This window comes from Aythya ferina (assembly GCF_964211825.1).
Source record: "Aythya ferina genome assembly, chromosome: 9".
In the NCBI taxonomy this organism is placed as follows: Eukaryota; Metazoa; Chordata; class Aves; order Anseriformes; family Anatidae; genus Aythya; species Aythya ferina.
In genome coordinates this window covers 18,955,778-18,974,892 of record NC_140305.1, presented here as the reverse complement: position 1 = coordinate 18,974,892, position 19,115 = coordinate 18,955,778, and the positions used below count along the sequence as shown (strand labels likewise).

Sequence of the window (19,115 nt, the reverse complement as noted above, 5' to 3'; positions counted from 1 at the left end):
TCCTCGCCGCCCGGCGGCCGAGCCCCAGCTCCGCCAGCTCCGGGCCCGGGCCCTGCGCGCTCCCCTCGGCCCCTTCCCTTCCCCTCCCTTCCCTTCCCCGCCCCGGTCTCTCCGGCCGCTGTGCCTCCCCCCCCTGCCCGCCCTGCCCATGGATTTCACATAGCACCGGCCTCCTCCTCCTCCTCCTCCTCCTTCTTCTCCTTCTTCTTCTTCCTCCTCTTCCTCCTCCTCCACCGCTCCATGGCGGCTCCGGCTCCGCGGCCTCCCGGCCTTTGCTGCTGCCGCAAAGGTTCCGCCGCCGGTCCGGAGGCTCCACCGGCACCTCCCGAGCCTCCTCCCGAGCCTCCCCCGGACGTGGCTTCGGCTTCCAGCTCGCAGCTCTTCGGCCTCCGCCACCTGCACCTGGGGCTGGAGCTGCGGCCCGAGGCGCGGGCGCTGGCGGGCTGCCTGGTGCTGGAGCTCTGCGCCCTGCGCCCCCAGCCCAGCTCCCTGGTGCTGGACGTCCACCCGGCCCTGAGGGTCCTCTCGGCCTCCTACCGCCGGGCTCCGCTCGGAGAAGCGCCCTGCTCCTTCTCCTTCTCCCCCTCCGAGGCCTCCCCGGCTCCGCCGCCTCCTCCTCCGCCGCCTCCACCGCCGCCTCCGCCGCCTCCCTGCCCTCCGCCGCCGCCTCCCTGCTCCGCCAACCCTCCGGCCACCGCCACCTTCCTCTCGGCTCCCTGCATCGCCGCTCCCCCCGGGGATCCCCTCGGGGACCCTCCCGGTAGCCCCCCGCCCGCCGTCGAGCCCCCTCCGCCGTTGCCCGTCTTCGCGCAGCCTCCGGCCGCCGCCTGCCCGTTGGGTTTCAGAGTGGATCCCTTCACCGACTACGGCTCGGCCCTCACGCTCTCGCTGCCCGCTGCCCTCCAGCCCCACCAGCCCTTCCAGGTCATCGTCCGATACACCACGGCTGACGGCCCTGCTGTGAGTAACGGGGCCCCCCCTGAGGGAAAAGGGTGGTGGGGAGGCTGGGGAGAAGCCCTGCTCCCCATAGTGGGGGCTTCGCTGTTCTTATAACTCTCTTCTCCCCCTCCTTGAACTCTTGTCCGAGTTCATCAGGACACCTCATGTCATTAAGGCTAGGAAAGAGCTCCAACACCATCTGGGCCAGGCTAGGAAAGAGCTCCAACATCATCAGGTCCAACCATCACCCTGCTGCCAATGTCACCTGCTAAACCACGTCCTGTGTAACCTGCAGCTAAGTCTTTCTGTGGTGGTTTTTGTATTAGTTTTTGCTAGATGCCTACAGAGTCAGGCCTTGCACCCACAGGTTTGTATTCTCACCGGCCACGGTGAGGCTGGAGGTGTGGAGGGAGATGCTGCTCGTTCCTCCAGGTCACCCCTGGACAAGGGATGAGGAGTGGCCCAACGGGGCCATGCGAGGTGCTTGCCTGTCCCTGGGTTTCTCTCTCCTTCAGAATCAGGAGGTTTTGTGAATTCTCTCCCTTTTTTGAGTCCCCCAGTGTTCAGAAGTGGCTCGCTCCTGGCCTTCTAGCTGCTGTCTGGCACATCTTGTGTTTTTGGGAAGTTATGACAGTGAAAATAGATCAATTACCACTGAAACAACAATCCTACAGTTGCTCTGTAGCCTGTACTGTTTTGAAATCTAGTGAGAAAGATTCATGGTCCATATGATCAAAACCTATTTCCAAAAGGAACGGCTTTATGAGGGTCTTGCAGCTTGGATGCCTCCGTCTTACCTAGCAGGACAGGCTATCAGCCTGCTGGTTTGGTGTTGCTGTTGCATTGGTCAAAATGAGTACATGCAGAGATATATCTGACTATCGCAATTTGTTTATCAAGACCTGAGTGTGTTGCCAGCATGCAACATAATCCAGGAGCAAGTATGTACTAGGCCACAACTTTACAAAAAGGAACATGTTGCTGGAGAGAACAAGTTTGATGGATCTTCTTCGGATCTGATTTTACTCCTAGACTGAAACTTGAGAGAGTAACTTAATCCTTAACTGTCTGGTAGGCTTAGTGTGTTGCCTCGCTCTGGACAGTGAGTTGTATGTGAAGGATTTTATTGACAGAAGCTTCCTTCTTTAATATGTTGACCTTTTAGCATGCTGGCCCTTCCCTAACATGGAAAAATGAGATGAAAATCGAGTGCACTTCAAATTGTAACCCACTTGTACCTGAGGATAGCATTCTCTTTCACCTCTGGAGCGGTGTCTTGGTACTTCTTTGTACAGCACTGTGCTGTAGTGCCTGTGCTCCGAAGAGATACATAAGAGATGTCTTTCAGGGCCCACAGTACACTCAGAAAATCCTGCTCTTTAATTTTATTTTTCAAGATTTGTTTTGTCTGCTCTATGCCTTACTTAGGGTAGGAAGGCTCTAAAACTAATTTGATGTTGCTGTGTGCTCTGTGATCATCCTCAGTCTGGCTGAGCCATACCTCCCATAGTGCGTGATAACACACTTTCCTCCTCTTGAACAGATGCTTTTATTTTAGACTAGCCTGCGCTTCTGACACAAATTGTACCACATTTCCTAGCTTCCTCTCTATTGTAGATTTTGGCTGGCGAAATATTTGTCCTCAAGCAGCACCTGTTCCAGCCCCTCATGTTTCTTTTGAGCTATCTTTTTAGCACCACAGTCACTTGGTACGGTGGTGGTGCTGTCTGTCACTGCTGTTTTTCAGCCTAGCCTTTAAGAGATGGGTGTGAGTAACCCCTATGGGTGAGGGTGAGCTCACTTATTCTCATCCCTAGGGTGTTTCTTTGTGGTCCCTTTTCTCTGTGCAGCTTCACAGCATTAGACCTCCCTCTTTCCAAAGTTCTATTTTCCGTGGCCTTTCTCTGAGTATAATCTTTTTGTGTCAGCGTTTATTTTCTGCAGGACTTTAGTGTGCTCCTGGGACCTATAAAGCAGTAAATTCATGTTTCAGTGCAGCCCGGGCGTGTTGGCAGTGAGGTTGCCAGGACAGACAGTAGCCTGTTTAAAATTGGAAACCTGTTGCCTTGATATGCTCGCTTTGAGCCATCTGGATATGTTAGTTGACTGTCCCATTATTCCTCGTGTGGAGGAAGGAGCCAAGAGCTCTGGGTGTTTGATGGACACTGGGAGACAGCTGAGAGATTAAAGCTGCCTTTCGCAGGGCGTTCCAGCTCCCTGTGCTGTTGGAGGCCGTATGCTCTGGACCTCACCTTTTCATTTCAGAAGCAAGACCGTCATGAACACCGTGTATCTCATGGTGTAGGCTGAAGGCATGATGCTCAGGTGTATCAGGGAAAGCAGTTCAGCTCTTCCTTCCCTTCTTTTCACTCAACCTTACTTCTTGGTTCTACAGATAGTCTTTTGTAAGATTTTCGTTCTCTTTCCCTTGAGAAAAATCTATGCCTGTCTCATACCCACTCTGCTATACCTCCTATTTTGCAGTGCACACGTTAACACCAGTGCTGTCCTTTCCACAAGAGCCTTACAAGCAAACCCTGCTCTGTTCTGGCATTAAGAGCCATGAGCTGCTCCGCAGTGTGTGGGCAGGGGGAAACCCTCTGCCCTCAGCCTCTGTTGGGCAGAGGATCCAGGCTGCAGCTGTTACATGAAATGCTCCATAAGAACAGCTTTAATGAGTGAAGCAGCCTCTCTGCTGTACAGATGAGAAGCTAGGTAAAGGTGGTGAGCGCTGTGATGCTGTCACTTAATTTTCCTAAGGGGAGCACAGGGAAAATTTGGATGTAGAGTAAATGGGGTTGTGTATAGCGCTCTGCCCCATACCCTGCTCCAGCTCCCTGCCCCCAGCAGTGCCCTGCTGCCTGCGCTCCTTTCTGGGAGCTGCTTCTGCTCATTTTCCCCCCGTCCTGCCTCTGTCCTGCAGCACAGCCCGGTCTATTTATATTACAGATCTATTTATATTGTTTCAGGATAACTTTCATCATTGTTCCAAGTGCATCTGGAAAGAGAGACGGAGGATTGCCGTGTGGCTGCAGACATTAGGAAACAGGGGAAAAAAATACTTCATCCTCTGCAAACGTTTTTTCCTTTTGGCCTGTGGGGCTGGTGCTTCATTTAACTTCAACCAAATGTCAAATAAAGGGAGACTAGTTGAAAAGAACTTGTCATTAATTTATGGAGTTTCTTGTAAACAAGAATTAACTTCTCAGTTCCCCTTTGCTTCCTGCTTATGTTTTCTTCCTGCGCTGGTCAGGGGAACTTCCCCTTATCTCTCTCTGCCCTAAAGACATTGCCTGTCAACCTTTTTTCCACCCTACTCTAGTGTTATAGCTTAGTTCTAGTGGTGTCTTATCTCCCTCTTTTCTCTGTTAGCCTTTACAGTCTCTCAAAAAGCAGAGGAAGCAAAACCTTTTGAAGGTGAGGCTCTTCAGCGAGGCCAACATTGTAAGTCAGGCTTTTTGTGATACGAGCCCACAAATAGCCGATAGGAGGAGCGTTTGTAGAAGTTGACATCAGGACAGCTCTTTAAAAATTTACTTTCTGAGGCTTCTTCCTGGATTCCTCCCTGGTGGGGGAAGCTTTTAGTTTCAAACTATGGGTTTTAATGAGGCGTTTGTCCTGAAATGCCTTCTGGAATAGCTGTTCCCAGTTCCACAGTGTTGTATCGCAGAGAAGATCCTCATTGCCATGGCATGTAGGTACCCATGGAGTGGGAAGCAGGAGGTGTGAAGCACACCTCAGCCACAGCCTCAGGATTTGGCTGGTGATCCACCAAAACACAGCACACGGATGTGAAGAGTCGCACAGCCCTTGATAAAAAGTCTCACAGCCAGGCTGTACACAGCCATCTCTTTGGCCCAACAGGCTTGAAACAGAAGGGGTGATCTTAAATCCTAAGATGAGACTGCTGCTCTGAGATTAATTTTACTTTTAGATAGTTTTACATTTTGTAATGCCTCCTGCCCAAAAATACACACTTCCACATTTAGCAGTGGAAGTGTGAAGCTCTATATGAATAAATGAATGCTGCTGACAGCATCTTGCCTTGCCTTGCCTTTCCCTGGTCCCCTGGGGTTCTGCTGAAGTGGATAATTTGGGAGAGCAACATGTTTGCATCAGTATAGAAGATTCAAAAGGCAAGGTACAAGATAACAAAGAATAATCTTACAGGACAGAGGGGGAGAGAGAAAACTTTGCCTTCCAGGAAACAGAGAGGTTAACTAGGAGACAGAATTGTAATATGCCATTAAAATCAGGGCACATAATACATGGACTTCTCTTCTGTAAGTACTTCATTTCATTCTCTTGATGACCAGAAATGAACCAGTGTCTGCACTAACTGCTGTTCCCTGAATTCAGATTTATTGGTTGCTTTGATCTGAGCATTCAGCAGACTCAGAAGCTTTATTCCTTGCGCTTGACTGTTCCCAAGACTTCAAGTGGTTCCAACTTTATTGCAAGTTTCACAATATTTGATATTTTCCGTAAAAGTTCAGCTCCAGAGTTCTAGGATTACAAGAAAATCCTTATTTAAAATTGTTCTTACACTTCAAAGTTGGAGGCAGGGAGCATGCGAAAGCATAAACATTACATTTGAAATGGAAAAACCCAAAAGGCAAATAACTGTGCTTTTTCATATCGTTCTTAACATGTTCTAATGATTCGCTGGGGTCTGACTCATGATTTATTTGCTGTTTGATACTGAAAATTGACATGCTCAGTGGAGGTTTTTTTTTTTGTGTGTGTGACCACCCAGAATCTCCTTATCCACTCTGTAGAAAGAGGCCTCCAGTGTCATTGACCAGATGTTTCTTACATATACTGACTCTTTCCCATAGTGTCAAAATGTTTGATGCTTCAGCCAGCAGGGCAGTGTCAGGGTCAGAGATAATGTTGTGTACACTGTTCAGCCTCAGTTTTTTTTATTTATTTGATTTTATTTTTTTGCTTGCACTACCTGGCCCCTACTATTCCTGTTGATGTTGAACGACAACACGAAGGTACTCAGGGCACTCCCTCTGAGAAGCGGGTGGTGTGGCTGTTTGCTAGGGACTTGTTATTAACCAAGCAAATCAATATAACGGGAACAGTGAATGGCTGGAAGACTCAGTGTTCCCTGATACTACTCAGTGTGCAACTGACACAGTGAGAAACTACTCTGAGCAGCCATGGCAAATAAACAGTGGTAGAAAGCTGTTCTGTTAGAAATGGAAATGTGCCCTGTGCTAGGCATGCATCTGGGGAGCCAAACAGCTGGGGAGCTTCTCCTCCACCACAATCCTCTTGATTTCAGATTTTGTTTCCTGACAGTTCAGCTGTGTGATTTTTTTTTTTTTTTTTCTCTTCCCTCATCTCTTCTTCACATCATGTTCCAACAGATCTGGTGGCTGGATCCAGAACTGACGTATGGCAATGCCAAGCCATTTGTCTTCACGCAGGGCCACTCGGTGTGTAACCGCTCTTTCTTCCCCTGCTTTGACACACCAGCAGTGAAATGCACTTATTCAGCTACTGTCAAGGTAAGGGACAAATTGGTAAAATAGTTAGTGGAGCAATTAGCTGCTCTTAACTTGTGAAAGCATTGTGACATTGTGCTTGTATATATGATATAAAACATACATTATGACATTACATATTATAAAAAATAGGGGATTTTTTAGATCCCACGTTCTGGTTCTTGAAATAGAGTCAGAGTACTGCCACAAAGCAACTCTGCCTGTCACACTTAAGTCTTTCATTCCCAGTACTCCACACTGAAAGAGCAACCATGACATGGGTAATGAGAGAATTTGGTTTGTTACTTCCAATAGTGGTTACTGGTGATAATACCCAACTGTATTTAATTGATTCTCAAAAGGAAAAAACACAGTTTTATGAAAGCAGCATCAAATAACGTTGCATTTTTTGTAGACGGCATCATTTGATACGTGGGCACTTTTGGGGCAGGCATACAGTTGGCCTAAGTACCCATGAAATATAAGAGCAGTAATATTTTTGGTTGGTATGTTTTCATGGCATGTGTAGATTGTGGTACAAAAAAAGAAAAATCAGAAATCTTCTATTTTCCATGGTTTCTAAATGACTGATTTTCTGGTCTATAACAAAAAAAGACGTACATTAAAAACAATGAGATCTGTGGTGTAGTTCTTCAGCCTTGGCCATTTAGTCAGTTGGTGTGTGTGATGTTGATCTTTCAGGCTCCAGCAGGCATGCAGGTGTTGATGAGTGCCACTCAAAGCACCTACTTAGAAGATGAAGGTGTCTATCAGTTTTACATGGAATACCCTGTTCCTGCCTATCTGGTGGCCCTGGTGGCAGGAGACCTTATACATGCAGACATAGGTCCAAGGTAAGATTTACAGCAAGCTGATTTTTCCTTTTGTGGCTCTGTGTAATGTGCTTCACATTACATTCAGTAAATTCTTTAAGTCATCAGTAAGGGAATGGTGGGGGCCATAAGCTGTGAGCATTCAGAGCTTGAGCTTTTAGCTGGGTGTAAAGAACTTCATGGCATTGTGCTCAGAAAGGTATTTTCCTCTTCCATAAATGTTTCCTATTGTCCCCAGTAACCATTGCAGCTACTTGCTTCATTGCCTTAAGGTGTTTTAAGGGATCTTTGATCATCTTTTACCATGTATCCAGAGACAGATGACCTAGGAAGGCCTCAGTTTGATGTGAGACCTTTTAGCACTATGACCATAAATGGAAACCTGGTGAGAAGGCAGGCTATTCTTTCTAAGAGATAATTCAGTTTGTTAAAGTATCACCTGATGTTTTCTGTTTTCTGACAGGAGCAGAGTGTGGGCAGAGCCTTGCCTGCTGCCAACAGCCATCAGCAAGCTTTCTGGCATGGTGGAGCGCTGGTTGACTGCTGCAGAGAGTCTGTACGGGCCATATATTTGGGGGAGGTGAGTTTATTAAGTCTCCCAGGAAAGTGTAATGTAATCCTGAGGATGCTGAAAACCTCACTCATTACAGACTTATTGAGAGTCTTAGCCCCAAAAAATAACATTAATAGTTTATGAAGTTAAGCTGTGCTGTGCATTAAAAGAAAGTGTTTTCGAGAGAATATTTTCATTCTTTGAACTGAAGATGTTTACAAAGGCTTCCTATATTTATTCACTAAAGGTAATCAGGAAGAAAGTGTTGTTGTTAACCCACCAAATGTTGTTTGAAATGGTCTGAGAACAAGACCCAGTGTCGTGTGCCAGTGCTGTTCATTGGTGAAGAAAATCAGGAAACAAAACAAATAGTATTGTTATGTTCTGAAGCAGAGGGACTAGTGTCACTTTGCTGACACCGCAGGCACATGAAATCAGCTCATTCACTCAGCAGCTTCCCAAGCTCTCTCTTTCCTGGAAGCCTCTGGGGTAAAGATTTATTTGTATATGTGGGTAGTGTATGTAAACATAGTGGTTCTGGCTATCAGATACACAACTTGTGATGAGTTTGCATGTGTGAAGGGAGCATAATGCTTCTGGGAAGTGCAGGATCTGCTGCACGTGGAAAGACTGTCTAGCCTTATGTCCAAACCTGAGCAGCTTTTTGGTCAACAAAATCAAAGTCTGTGATTCCCTGATCAGAAGAATTCGGCATCTCTGGTTTAGAAAGCTGGTTCCTGGAATCACAAAAACTCTTAGAGCTTTCTGTAAGGGGGAAAATATGTTTGTGTGTATGTCTTTTGAAATAGCTGCAATTTACCTCTCTTCTTCCTTTCTCTTTTCTCTCCTCTCTCTCTGTAATTTTAGATATGACATTGTTTTTCTTCCTCCATCCTTCCCCATTGTTGCCATGGAAAACCCATGCCTGACTTTCATCATTTCTTCCATTCTGGAGAGCGATGAGTTCTTAATCATTGATGTCATTCACGAAGTTGCCCACAGCTGGTTTGGAAATGCAGTCACCAATGCTACGTGGGAGGAGATGTGGCTGAGCGAGGGACTGGCCACATACGCGCAGCGACGGATCACCACCGAGACCTATGGTATAGCTGCAGAGATGCTTTTCTTTGTGATGTGTCTAACTAATAATTGAGAACTGGCTGAATGAAATATTTGCCTTGGGAGCTCAAAAAGCTGTTGGGAACTGTATTGTGTTGTTATTCTGGAACATAAGTGGCCCAAACTTTGCTTTGAACATCTTGGATGCTTACAGTCTGAGGTTTTCTTGGCTTTGGGATGAATAAATACTTGATACAGTAACAGGAAGTTTGGATGAGGTGTGTGTTAGCACAAGGCTTGAAGGAGATCTGTAGGAACTTTGGCACTGCCGTTGTGTACCAGGCAGGGGTTCGCCTGTCAGACCAAGGTGAGCAGCGGTTACATCAGAGAAGTAAAAAAATTTATTATGGTAACTGTCCTCTAAACAACTATGTTTAATTCTGGTCAGTTAGTAGTTAGCTACTGCTGGAAAGAGTGAGGTAATAGCCCTTATCAAAGAAAATATATACCTACAGAGCTGTCTGTTTGAGGCTTTGTGTAGATCCATAGAGCCTCACCTTTGGCCGCTTTTATCAGCAAATTTCATGGGTCAATTGTATGGTACTGTCCTTAGAATACATAAGTAATAAAACATTCCTATTGCTTTTATTTTTTCCTCTGTAAATCTTGGCAGCAAGATTTACATCTTAGCATCTATGGAGATGTTGCTATGTGCAGTGTCTGTCTTTAAAAGCTGTTTTATGCTCAGTAACTCTCAGTGGCTAGGACTGTTCTAACATGTCATGTTATATAACACATGGCAATGATACGAATTGGTCATAAGATGCTGACCTCTTTCTCTGTCCCATCTTAGTTCATCTTTCTGAACTAAGACAAGGTCCTTGTTTGTAGTCTCTTGAAATTTAGGATTGGTTGTTCCAAGAAGCAGTTGTTCAGGAAAGTAAGAAATGCCTTTCCTTGCGCTGCTCCTTAAAAAGCTCTTTTTGCATTCTGTTTTGTTTCAAGGACAAACCTCTGATCTAAATCTTGCCATTTCTGACATCATTTCTGGCATATCTTCTGCTGTTAATAAAAAGGCGTTTTCGTAATGACATTGTTTACAGAAATTGGAGTCCAATGACCACCACACCTCTTGGATCTTGCTTAATCCTCCTCCCTGTTTGCAGCTTGAAGTAATTGCCTTAAACACTAGCTGTCCTGCAGGATTCTTGTTTTCTCCTGTGAAGCACATCCACCCCCTTTCTCTGCTAGTGTAGATTCATCTGTCTTCCAGAATTGTCCTGGTTCTTAATTTTTAGTGTGTTTATATCAGATTCCTATGTATACACTGAGACTTTGAGATTGAATCTACGTAACAAGCACTGTTGTTGAAGTTAAGATTTAGGAAAGAAAGCTAAAGTGTTAATGGCCCTAGATGTTAAGTATCTGCTGAATGTGAGAATCTATTTTCCACAGCGTTACACATCTGCAAAGGCATAGGAAAGATTTCTTGACTTGCCAGTGTAATGCAGCTAGTTTGGCATGAAAGCGTGGAATGCTCTACGTTGCAGCTAGATAGAAGAGTAGCCTACCCTGCTGCAGCTATAAAAGAAGTCCTGCTGAGTGGAAGGTGAAAACTGTATGATACAATATGGCTAGGGTGCTAAATAAAGCTTCAGAAAGATCCACGGGATCTTTAATATGCTAGCTAAATCTAATCCTTTTCTGTTTTCACCCAGGAGGTGACATTCACTCAGTAATATCATTCATTCAGTAATATTCTTGGCACTGGATATGGAATTATATATCTACTGTTCTACCCGTGACGTTACTTTTTTGTAGCACTTGGTCACTCCTTGATAGTTACCAATACAGTAGTTATTCCAATGCTCTTCTGCTCATCTTGCAAGGGCTGATAAGGTGGTGTCAGGGCTTTAAACTTCAGCATCGTTTTAAAGCATGCTGCTTTATTTTTCAGTTCAGCTTTCTGCGTAATCAAAATCAGTAAATGTACTGGTTTAGGCTCTGACTTTCATTACAAATTGCAAGGAATTTTTCACGCAAGTTCCTATGATGTTAGATTACTGTGATTCTGTACTGCTGTTGTCTCTTACACCTCCAGTCACCTTTACTTTGTGTGTGTGCTAGTTCTGCAGTCACTGTCCCACAACTAATGTGTTTCTGTCTGGGGCAGGAGCTGCCTTCACATGCCTGGAGACTGCGTTCCGCCTTGATGCTCTCCACAGACAGATGAAGCTCCTCGGAGAAGACAACCCGGTCAGCAAGCTTCAGGTTAAACTGGAGCCAGGTATTGCTTGTGGCTGAAGCTGCTATGCAAAATGTCTGGATATTTTGCTGGATGCTGGAATACAGGCCCAAAAAACACTAGTTTTTAGTCTTCCCTTTCTAAAGGGAATACCTTTAGTATTCCTTTTAGCATATAAAAGGGAAAGAAAGGGAATACTAAAAGGTATTTTAAAAGAAAAAAAAAAGACTGGCTTGTAAACCAATCTAAATGTAAATAAAGAAACTTAAATTGAGGTTTTCTTCAAAATTGGTTAACTCATCTTTATAAAGATTGTTCTGTTCTTAAACAGAACAGATTCACTGGGCAGAAACCAAGTATGAAAAACTTCTGCCTTGAAAGCTTCAGGGCTTTGAGCTTCTGAAGCTGTAAAATTAAATAGTTTGTAATGGAAAATACTTGGAAACATCTAATTCTGTGCTATTAAATCTTCTGCTTTTTGTGTGTTTGCGTAAGAACTGCATGTGCATGCATAAGCATACAGATAAACATATACTTGGTCTCCTGAGTGAGTTATGCACTGACTGTTAGAGGCTGTTTGATTATCACCTGAGATAGATAAATGGTGATGGAGTGCAGTACTGTTAGTTCTTGAGTTTTATCCTGATCGCTGGAGATGTGAAGCAGTCTTTAGTCTAGATGATACACAGGCCAACCTAAAATGCAAGTAGAGGTATTATCGGAACCGAATGGAATGGAAAACTGCATTGGAAGTGTCAGAAAAGGAACAAGTAGTGCTTACTTTACATTGATATATTTGAAAATGTGTAGCACGGTGATAAAAACCCGAGCTTGACACTGGGAAAAAAAAAAGTTTTTTAGTCCTCTAATTTGAAGTGACTTGTTTCATGTGGAATTAATACCTAGCTTACAATAATTGCTTTTTTTTTCCAGCCTGTACACTTGGACTGCTTCTGTTAATTTACTGCCGTAAATTAAATGTACTGAGATCAGGCTTGTTCTGTTTTTAAGTCACTGCGTGTTTACTCTGAGATCGCTGAGGAGTAGAGACATTTAGACCAGTTGGAATTTGTGTTCTCGTTGCATAGTGTCTTATAACGTTGTTGTTTCTCCTTTCAGGTGTAAATCCTAGTAATTTAATGAACCTCTTCACCTATGAGAAAGGCTACTGCTTTGTGTACTACCTGTCCCAGCTCTGTGGTGACCCAAGACACTTTGACTCCTTCCTAAGAGTTAGTGTGCATATACATATGTTTCTCTTAAGATTTATAGCTGCTTTTTTTTCCATGTTTTGTTACTGTGGCTAATTGATAGGGGTAATGAATGCAAGGGTGTCTGAGATGGAGGAGTGGGTGGCCCCTTCTGCCATCCTAGATGATTAACAGGTTTTTCTTGATTCTCATAAGTGAATGTGCTCATGCTCTTCTTTCATCTCAGATTGTGAGTTTAGGAGGTGCCAAATACAAAGTAGCTATTTATTTTTGTTACCTCCTTCCTGTGCTCCAAATAATTAGAAAGCTGTTCAGCACAGATTATCAATGACTGGAAAGATGTGACATCATTCGCTACTAAAAGGTATCAGCTTCTTTTTTTTTTCCAGTCAGAATTGCAAAGGGCATTGTTTCCTATATTGGGGCAAGTTTGTTGTCTCGGAACACATTTGTAATACTTATGTGAGCTATTGATCTGTTTTTGAAAAGTGACACAGCTCATTGCTTTTCTCTTTTCGATGCATACATTTTTTTCAACTCCTTCCCAACCATGCCCCATTCGATCTTTTTTTCATGTATAGTTACATAAGTATGATTTAGTCCATAATCTTAGTGAATCAGACAGTAGCCAGCTGTTCTAACTTTTCACATGTGTGAACATGAGGAAACCTTCCTGCCTTTGATATGTTAATGTATTTATGATTGTATCAGAAAAAAAAAAAAAAAAAAAAAAACACAAACCCCAAACTCAGCTGTCAATGTCTTTGCAGCTACCTTTTTTTTTTTTTTTTTTTTTTTATTATTATTATTGTTATGGTGCTTTCCTTATTTGGGAGGGAGGTGGAAAGTATTTTTTGTGCTTATTATGATATGTACTTTTTAAACTGTCATTCACCCTTCCAAGTACTTGTCCTCACTTATCTTTTTTTTTTTTTTTTTTTTTTTTAAATTGTATATAGTGGTTATTTAACAAAAAGAAGCTATCTTTCTCCTCACCATAATTCATCCTTTTTACTGTTTCAGGCCTACATTGAGAAGTACAAATTTACCAGTGTTGTGGCTCAAGATCTTCTGGATTCCTTCCTGAATTTTTTTCCAGAGCTGAAAGAGCAATGTGTTGAGAGCAAAGCAGGTAGGATGGAGTTTAGTTAGTTAACTGTAAAAAACTGTAAAAAGTCTGGATAATAAATTTTGTGCTTGGCTTGGAGGACATGTAAGCAAATGCTAAGGTTGAGGCAAACAAAACACTTTGGCAACAGCCAGAGGTTTGGGGTACAAATGGCTGTGATGACTTACTGTCAACCCCCTCTGTGCTGGGAATGAGAATGTCTTATATGGCTTACAATTTTGGCATTAATTGTCTGAGTGGTCCTCAGTGGTTTCTCAGCTCATCTTTTCACATTGCTGAGTGATCAGTGCATACGAGAATAACAAATACTTAATTGCAAGGAAAAGGCGACCATACTTTGAAATTTAATTTAAATACAGAAAACGTGCTTTGTGAACTGTAACGTTTTGCAAAGTCATTCACGAATATATAATCTCTTTGATAAGATTTCATCCTCCTTTAAAATCTTCTCCTTATATCTGTTGGTGGATTTATAAAGGTCTGTAGTCTACTAGGTGCTTGCTAGACTGCTTGCTTAAAGAACTGAGACTTACATTATTCTGCTGTGTATCCTTCCTTGTAAGTAATTATTGAACCCAGTGGTAAGTTTAAACCAAACTGGCAGTAGAGTACAGCTCTTTATAAGGCTGAGGTCCAATGGTCTTTGTGAAAACTGGCAGCAGAGAGGTGAACACGAGTGATCTTACTGTGGGAAAAGCTGCAGCATGAGCTCAGCAGTTTTTTGTTTAATTTGGCCAACTGGTTGGCTAGTGAGGTAACCACAACATGTGGCAACTATTGCCTGACTAGTACTCAGGGGCTGCGGGAGAGGGGAGTTTTAGGGTAGATGGTGTGGAACTAGAAGTATTGCCAAGGGTTAGGAAAGTGCTGAGGTGGTAGAGGGTAATGGGGAAGAGCTCTTTGGGAAACCAAGCTCTGTTAGCTCTGCTGTTTGTGGAGAAACTTGGTTTGGGTTTAGTTATTGATTGTATAAACAAATTTAAAATTACTTTTTCTTGCTGATGGGCAGGAGGGGGGTTCAGTCAACCCTCACCTCCTTTTTTAATGAAGCAGATTTTCCCCATGTTCTTCAGTATTCCTCAAAATTCTGGGAATGAGAAATGCACAGAAAATCTTACGTTAGAACACAATTTGATCATAGATACTTGTTGGCCTGTCTGTCTTAAGAGCATGTGTGTCTCTTTTATTTACTTACTGCAACGCTGAGCTCTAGAAGACTCGTGGTTAAATTTGGCAGAGGTGTTGCTGGCCCTCTTCCAGATGTAGCATAGGCTAGCCTGATGAGACTGCTAGGACTGTTATGTCACTGTAACTACGGGTTGGTCTGATTTGCTATTGTTAGAACCTCTCTTAACTGTGCTAGAAGCAGTCCTGAACCTTGAGACAGCCAAGCCATCTGCAGAGAGTCCTGCTCGACATTTTTGGTGCTCCTCATTCCAGGACTGGAGTTTGAACGTTGGCTCAACGCTACAGGACCTCCGTTAGCTGAGCCGGACTTATCTCAGGGATCCAGTCTGACCAGACCGGTGGAGACGCTCTTCAAACTCTGGACCACTGAGCCTCTGGACTCTGCTGCTGCTGCCAGCAGCGTTGACCTCACTAAATGGAGAACGTTCCAAACCGTGCTTTTCTTGGACAGGTTGCTGGATGGGTCACCGCTGCCACATGGTGAGTACTCTGTAAGGGAAGCAGAAGAGCATTCCTGGAATGACAAATTGAATTCTAAAGAGCCCCACCCCACCTTGATCTTACCATTCATTATTGTCCGATGACCCTCGAACTTGACAAAACAGGTCATAGTTTTTTCCTCTGTGTATGTGCTCTCTTCAGAGGTGATAAAAAAGCTTTCGGAGTGTTACTCCTCTCAGCTGGACTCCATGAACGCAGAAATCCGCATCCGCTGGTTGCAGATTGTAGTCCGCAATGACTACTACCCAGACCTTTACAAAGTTCGTCGCTTCTTGGAAAACCAGGTACTAAGTGCTGGATTAAAATCACTGCACCTCTCAGTGCATGAGACATGTGCATGAGACATGCGACGTGAAAGACCTTGGAACTTCTGCTTCCTGGCCAAGTGTAGACCAGGTGTGTAGCGAAGGGGCCGAGCATGGCTCACCTGCTAGCGGGTGGGGAGGAACGGGCAGATGTAATCTGAAATGCCTACAGATAGTCTGTGCTTTTCTAGCCTAACTCATACCCTTGTCCCAGCTCTGCCCAGTGCATTTTTGCATTGCTTTACAGCAGCCCTGGCTTTTCCAGAGCAGAAATTTTCACAATACTAAATCATGTGATTGTTTGAATATTTACACTTCAAGCAAGGCTAGGGCTCATCAAATTCCTTTCAGTGGTTTTTATCGTGCAGGAGCAAAAGGTTAATGCATGTGTTCGCTATGGCCTCTTCCCCTTGGCCTTTTAAATAGCTCTGTTATTTGTGTTGAAATAGCTCAGTTGTAGAGAGCAAGTGGGTTTTGATTATCATTCGCATAAAACTTTGCATTAAACTTATCTAGAATAGACTCAGCTATCTTTTGAAGAAATGTGTTGCTTGTCTTCAACCTGAATTCATTTAGGGCTGTTGGAGTATAGCTGTAGAAGAGCTGAACCTCTTGACTTTTGTTAGAGTGGTATTATCCAGTTTTCCTTTTTTGCAGATGTCTCGGATGTACACAATTCCACTTTATGAGGACCTTTGCACTGGCACACTCAAGTCTTTTGCCTTAGAAGTTTTTTACCAGACCCAAAACCAGCTGCACCCCAATTTACGGAAAACCATCCAACAGATCTTATCACAGGGCTTAAATCCACTTCCTGCCATAGACACTACAGCAGGCGCTACAGACACACCAGCAATGGTGCTTGAGGACAAAGTCTCAGAGGCCACAAACGGTGCCATTTCACTCAGGGATGTTAACGTGTCTGCTTAGATCACCAGCTCGTGTCAGCCATGAAGCTTGAAAACAGGGACAGGAACAGAGGGAAGATACCAAGTGTCGCCTCCTTTTCCTCAGCCCTGCAGCTGCAGTGTGTTGCTGTAACTGGATTTCTCTCACAAAACACAAAGGAAATGTGCCTTCAAGTATCCAGCATGTGACACTGCCAGGCTTCAGAGATCTCCTTCAGCTGTGGGTTGGATGTTTTGATTAGGTTTATACCAGGCAGGGACTCCTGGGCAGTTACTTCTTCAGGAAAGGTGGATAGTTCTCTTTCCTGAGGCTCTTCTGGATGTTTTCTCCGAGGTTGTGGTTTTTGTTTGTTTGTGTTTTTTTTCCTTCTTTCTTTTCTGTTTTGTCTGAAGCCACTGAGGCGTGTCCTACTTGCTGTGTATATGTTGCCGGGGAGTGTATGTGTGTCAAGCTGCCAATATCCTGACATTTGGACTGAAGTTCTGCAAAGAAGACACTCAGGAATTCTCAGTGGCAGCAGATGTGTTTTCATGTTATGCTCCTTACTGTGACAGAGGTATTGTGATTTTGGAGGTAGGGGACTAATGCTCAAATGATTAAGAAACTAATTTTAAATAGCTCCTTTTTTCCCCCATTTCCCTACTCCAAGTGGCTAAATAATAATGATGCTTTATATATATAAAAGACCAGGGGAACCTTATGATGGATTTGAAATCCTTCCATAGTTAACCCCACAGTTTTCCCTTTGCACTCAATGGGACAAGCAATAAAGAAATATGTAGGCTTGAATTTTCAAAAAAAAGTCAGATGAGGTGCCCAAATGCCATCAATTCTGGTACTAGCTGGATGCCTAAATCTTTTTTTGACTGTTTCGACAAGTCTAGCTGCAACCTTTGTTAGTGTCTTAGCATGTGTAGCACATGCATTCATCAGATACACCGTGTGTTTTCTATTCTGTCCTTTTGGAAAAAATTAACAGGACCTTTAATTTAATTTTTTAAAAGATCCCTAGCATATGTTGGGGCTGGAAGTCAACCCTGGAGATATCCATGCTCAAATTTTGCTGCCTTGCATAACATTTGCCTGAATAACAGTTGCCCTGTCATATGATAGTCTGAGGGAAGCACTCTTTTTTGATGTGAAAATTTAAAGCCTCACTTTACTCGAGTCTGTTTTCTGACTCGTGGTGGTGGCAAGATGCCATTTCATTCACACAGCGTGCTGTTTCTCTTGATCCCTGGCCAGGCCTGCAGGATGGAGAGACTTTCTCATCTATGCTGTTTGGTCTCCAAAGCACTGAGGGTGAAGCAGTGCTGGCTATGTTACACAGTACAGGTGATGGTTCTTGGACTCCGTGCCCCTTTCTTTTAAGCACGGATAACTGTGTGCCTCTTGGTGAGCTCCCAGCAAGCACCTCTGAGCTGACATATCAGCAGGATAGAGGACTAGTTTGACTAAAAGGCGAAACACTTGGAAGAGGCTCAGCTAATGGAGACGTGAGAGATAATCTGTTATAAACTTTAGTGCAAATTTTAGCACTGCTATGGGGATCTGCATAGCACAGGGAGAGGGAAAATTTGGGAGATATCACCAAAAGAATCTGTTTACACCCATGCGTGGATGGGGACCTAGGTGCTGTTACTGGTTCTGCATTTTCTGGCTTTAAATTCATTTGGACTTCACCATAGCCTTAGCCTGGGCTGAACTGGGATAAAGCAATAATGAACTCAGGCCTCTTTAGTGCTGGGCCCTCTTTAGGGCCCATTCAAAAATGGGCCCTCAGCATTGCTGGGCTTCAGAACTCCAGGTTCTGCTCTTTGCTCCGTGAACGGGATTACCTTTTTTGTTCTGTTTTGTTTACCCAGAAGGGATGGAGAATGATGTTTTCTGTACAAATCTCTTTCCTTTTCGTGTGTTGTTCCATTGAAAGAGATTTGTACAAGCTGACCTTCCGCTTCCTGCGTTGCCACTGTTGGTGCTGCGTCTCCTGGACCCCTCTGCCAGCAGCGGCAGCCTGGCCAAGCCCAGTAACCACTAGCATCTTGGAATCCCAGGCCTCTGTTTTAACACGTTTTATTTTGTGGGAGAATGTATGTGACCCTGGTTGGAATTTTTAATTTACATGGATGCCTTATGATGATTGTCAAATTAAACTAAGCTTTGTGACAAGTTGAGCCTTTTGAGCCATTTTTCAGTGTCCCTGCGAGAGATACCTGGAAGAGGTGACTTAGTATGTTGTCTTTATTTTGTCCTTCTCTGGAGGACAGTGGTGTGGGGTTTGGAAGCTATTTAAAAGCTGCACAGCAAGAAGTTGGAGAATTAACAAAATAAAATAATAAAAAGTAAATATCTATGGTTACTGCAACTGAATGAAGTACATCAGATCAGCTGTGTGTTTGCATAAGCATCAAACAGAGCAGGGAAATGCTGTCTGGTCCTAACAGACTGTTTCCTGATTAAAGGATACAAGATTTAAGTAGGTGTTTCTGCTTTCATCCCTGTGAGATCCTGTCAGATGGCTATTTTGATTCAACTTGTTCTCTGAAACACAGAAATGGTGCAAGATTTTTTGGGTATTAAATGTGTAAGTATTCTATGCATCTTACTTCAGGTACTTTCGCTCCTCTTGTGAGCGGGGAGTGTACTTTTATTTTGAAGAGAGAAGGAATTGGAAGCATGTTTTTGGAGATAAGCCTTCCTTTTGTTGACCTAAAATAAATGAATGCTTCAGGCAGCTTTCTATCTTGA

The 19,115-nt window shown here is 43.9% G+C and overlaps 1 protein-coding gene across 2 annotated transcripts; it reads left to right on the top strand.

Annotated features, from left to right (window-relative positions):
• The first annotated feature begins 111 nt into the window (after positions 1 to 111).
• Positions 112 to 19,115, top strand: RNPEPL1 (arginyl aminopeptidase like 1). 2 transcript variants are annotated; one of them, XR_014696089.1, is made up of 11 exons: positions 112 to 960; positions 6,318 to 6,458; positions 7,137 to 7,288; positions 7,731 to 7,847; positions 8,688 to 8,923; positions 11,053 to 11,166; positions 12,244 to 12,356; positions 13,359 to 13,467; positions 14,905 to 15,132; positions 15,295 to 15,549; positions 16,116 to 16,253. XR_014696089.1 is itself a non-coding variant. In XM_084529891.1 (11 exons), the coding sequence occupies exons 1-11, from the start codon at positions 241 to 243 to the stop codon at positions 16,386 to 16,388; spliced, it is 2,346 nt and encodes a 781-aa protein (XP_084386017.1). In that variant the 5' UTR covers positions 113 to 240; the 3' UTR covers positions 16,389 to 19,115. The 2 variants fall into 2 exon arrangements, 1 of the variants encoding a protein (XP_084386017.1); XM_084529891.1 differs by having other exon boundaries at positions 113 to 960; positions 15,295 to 15,437; positions 16,116 to 19,115.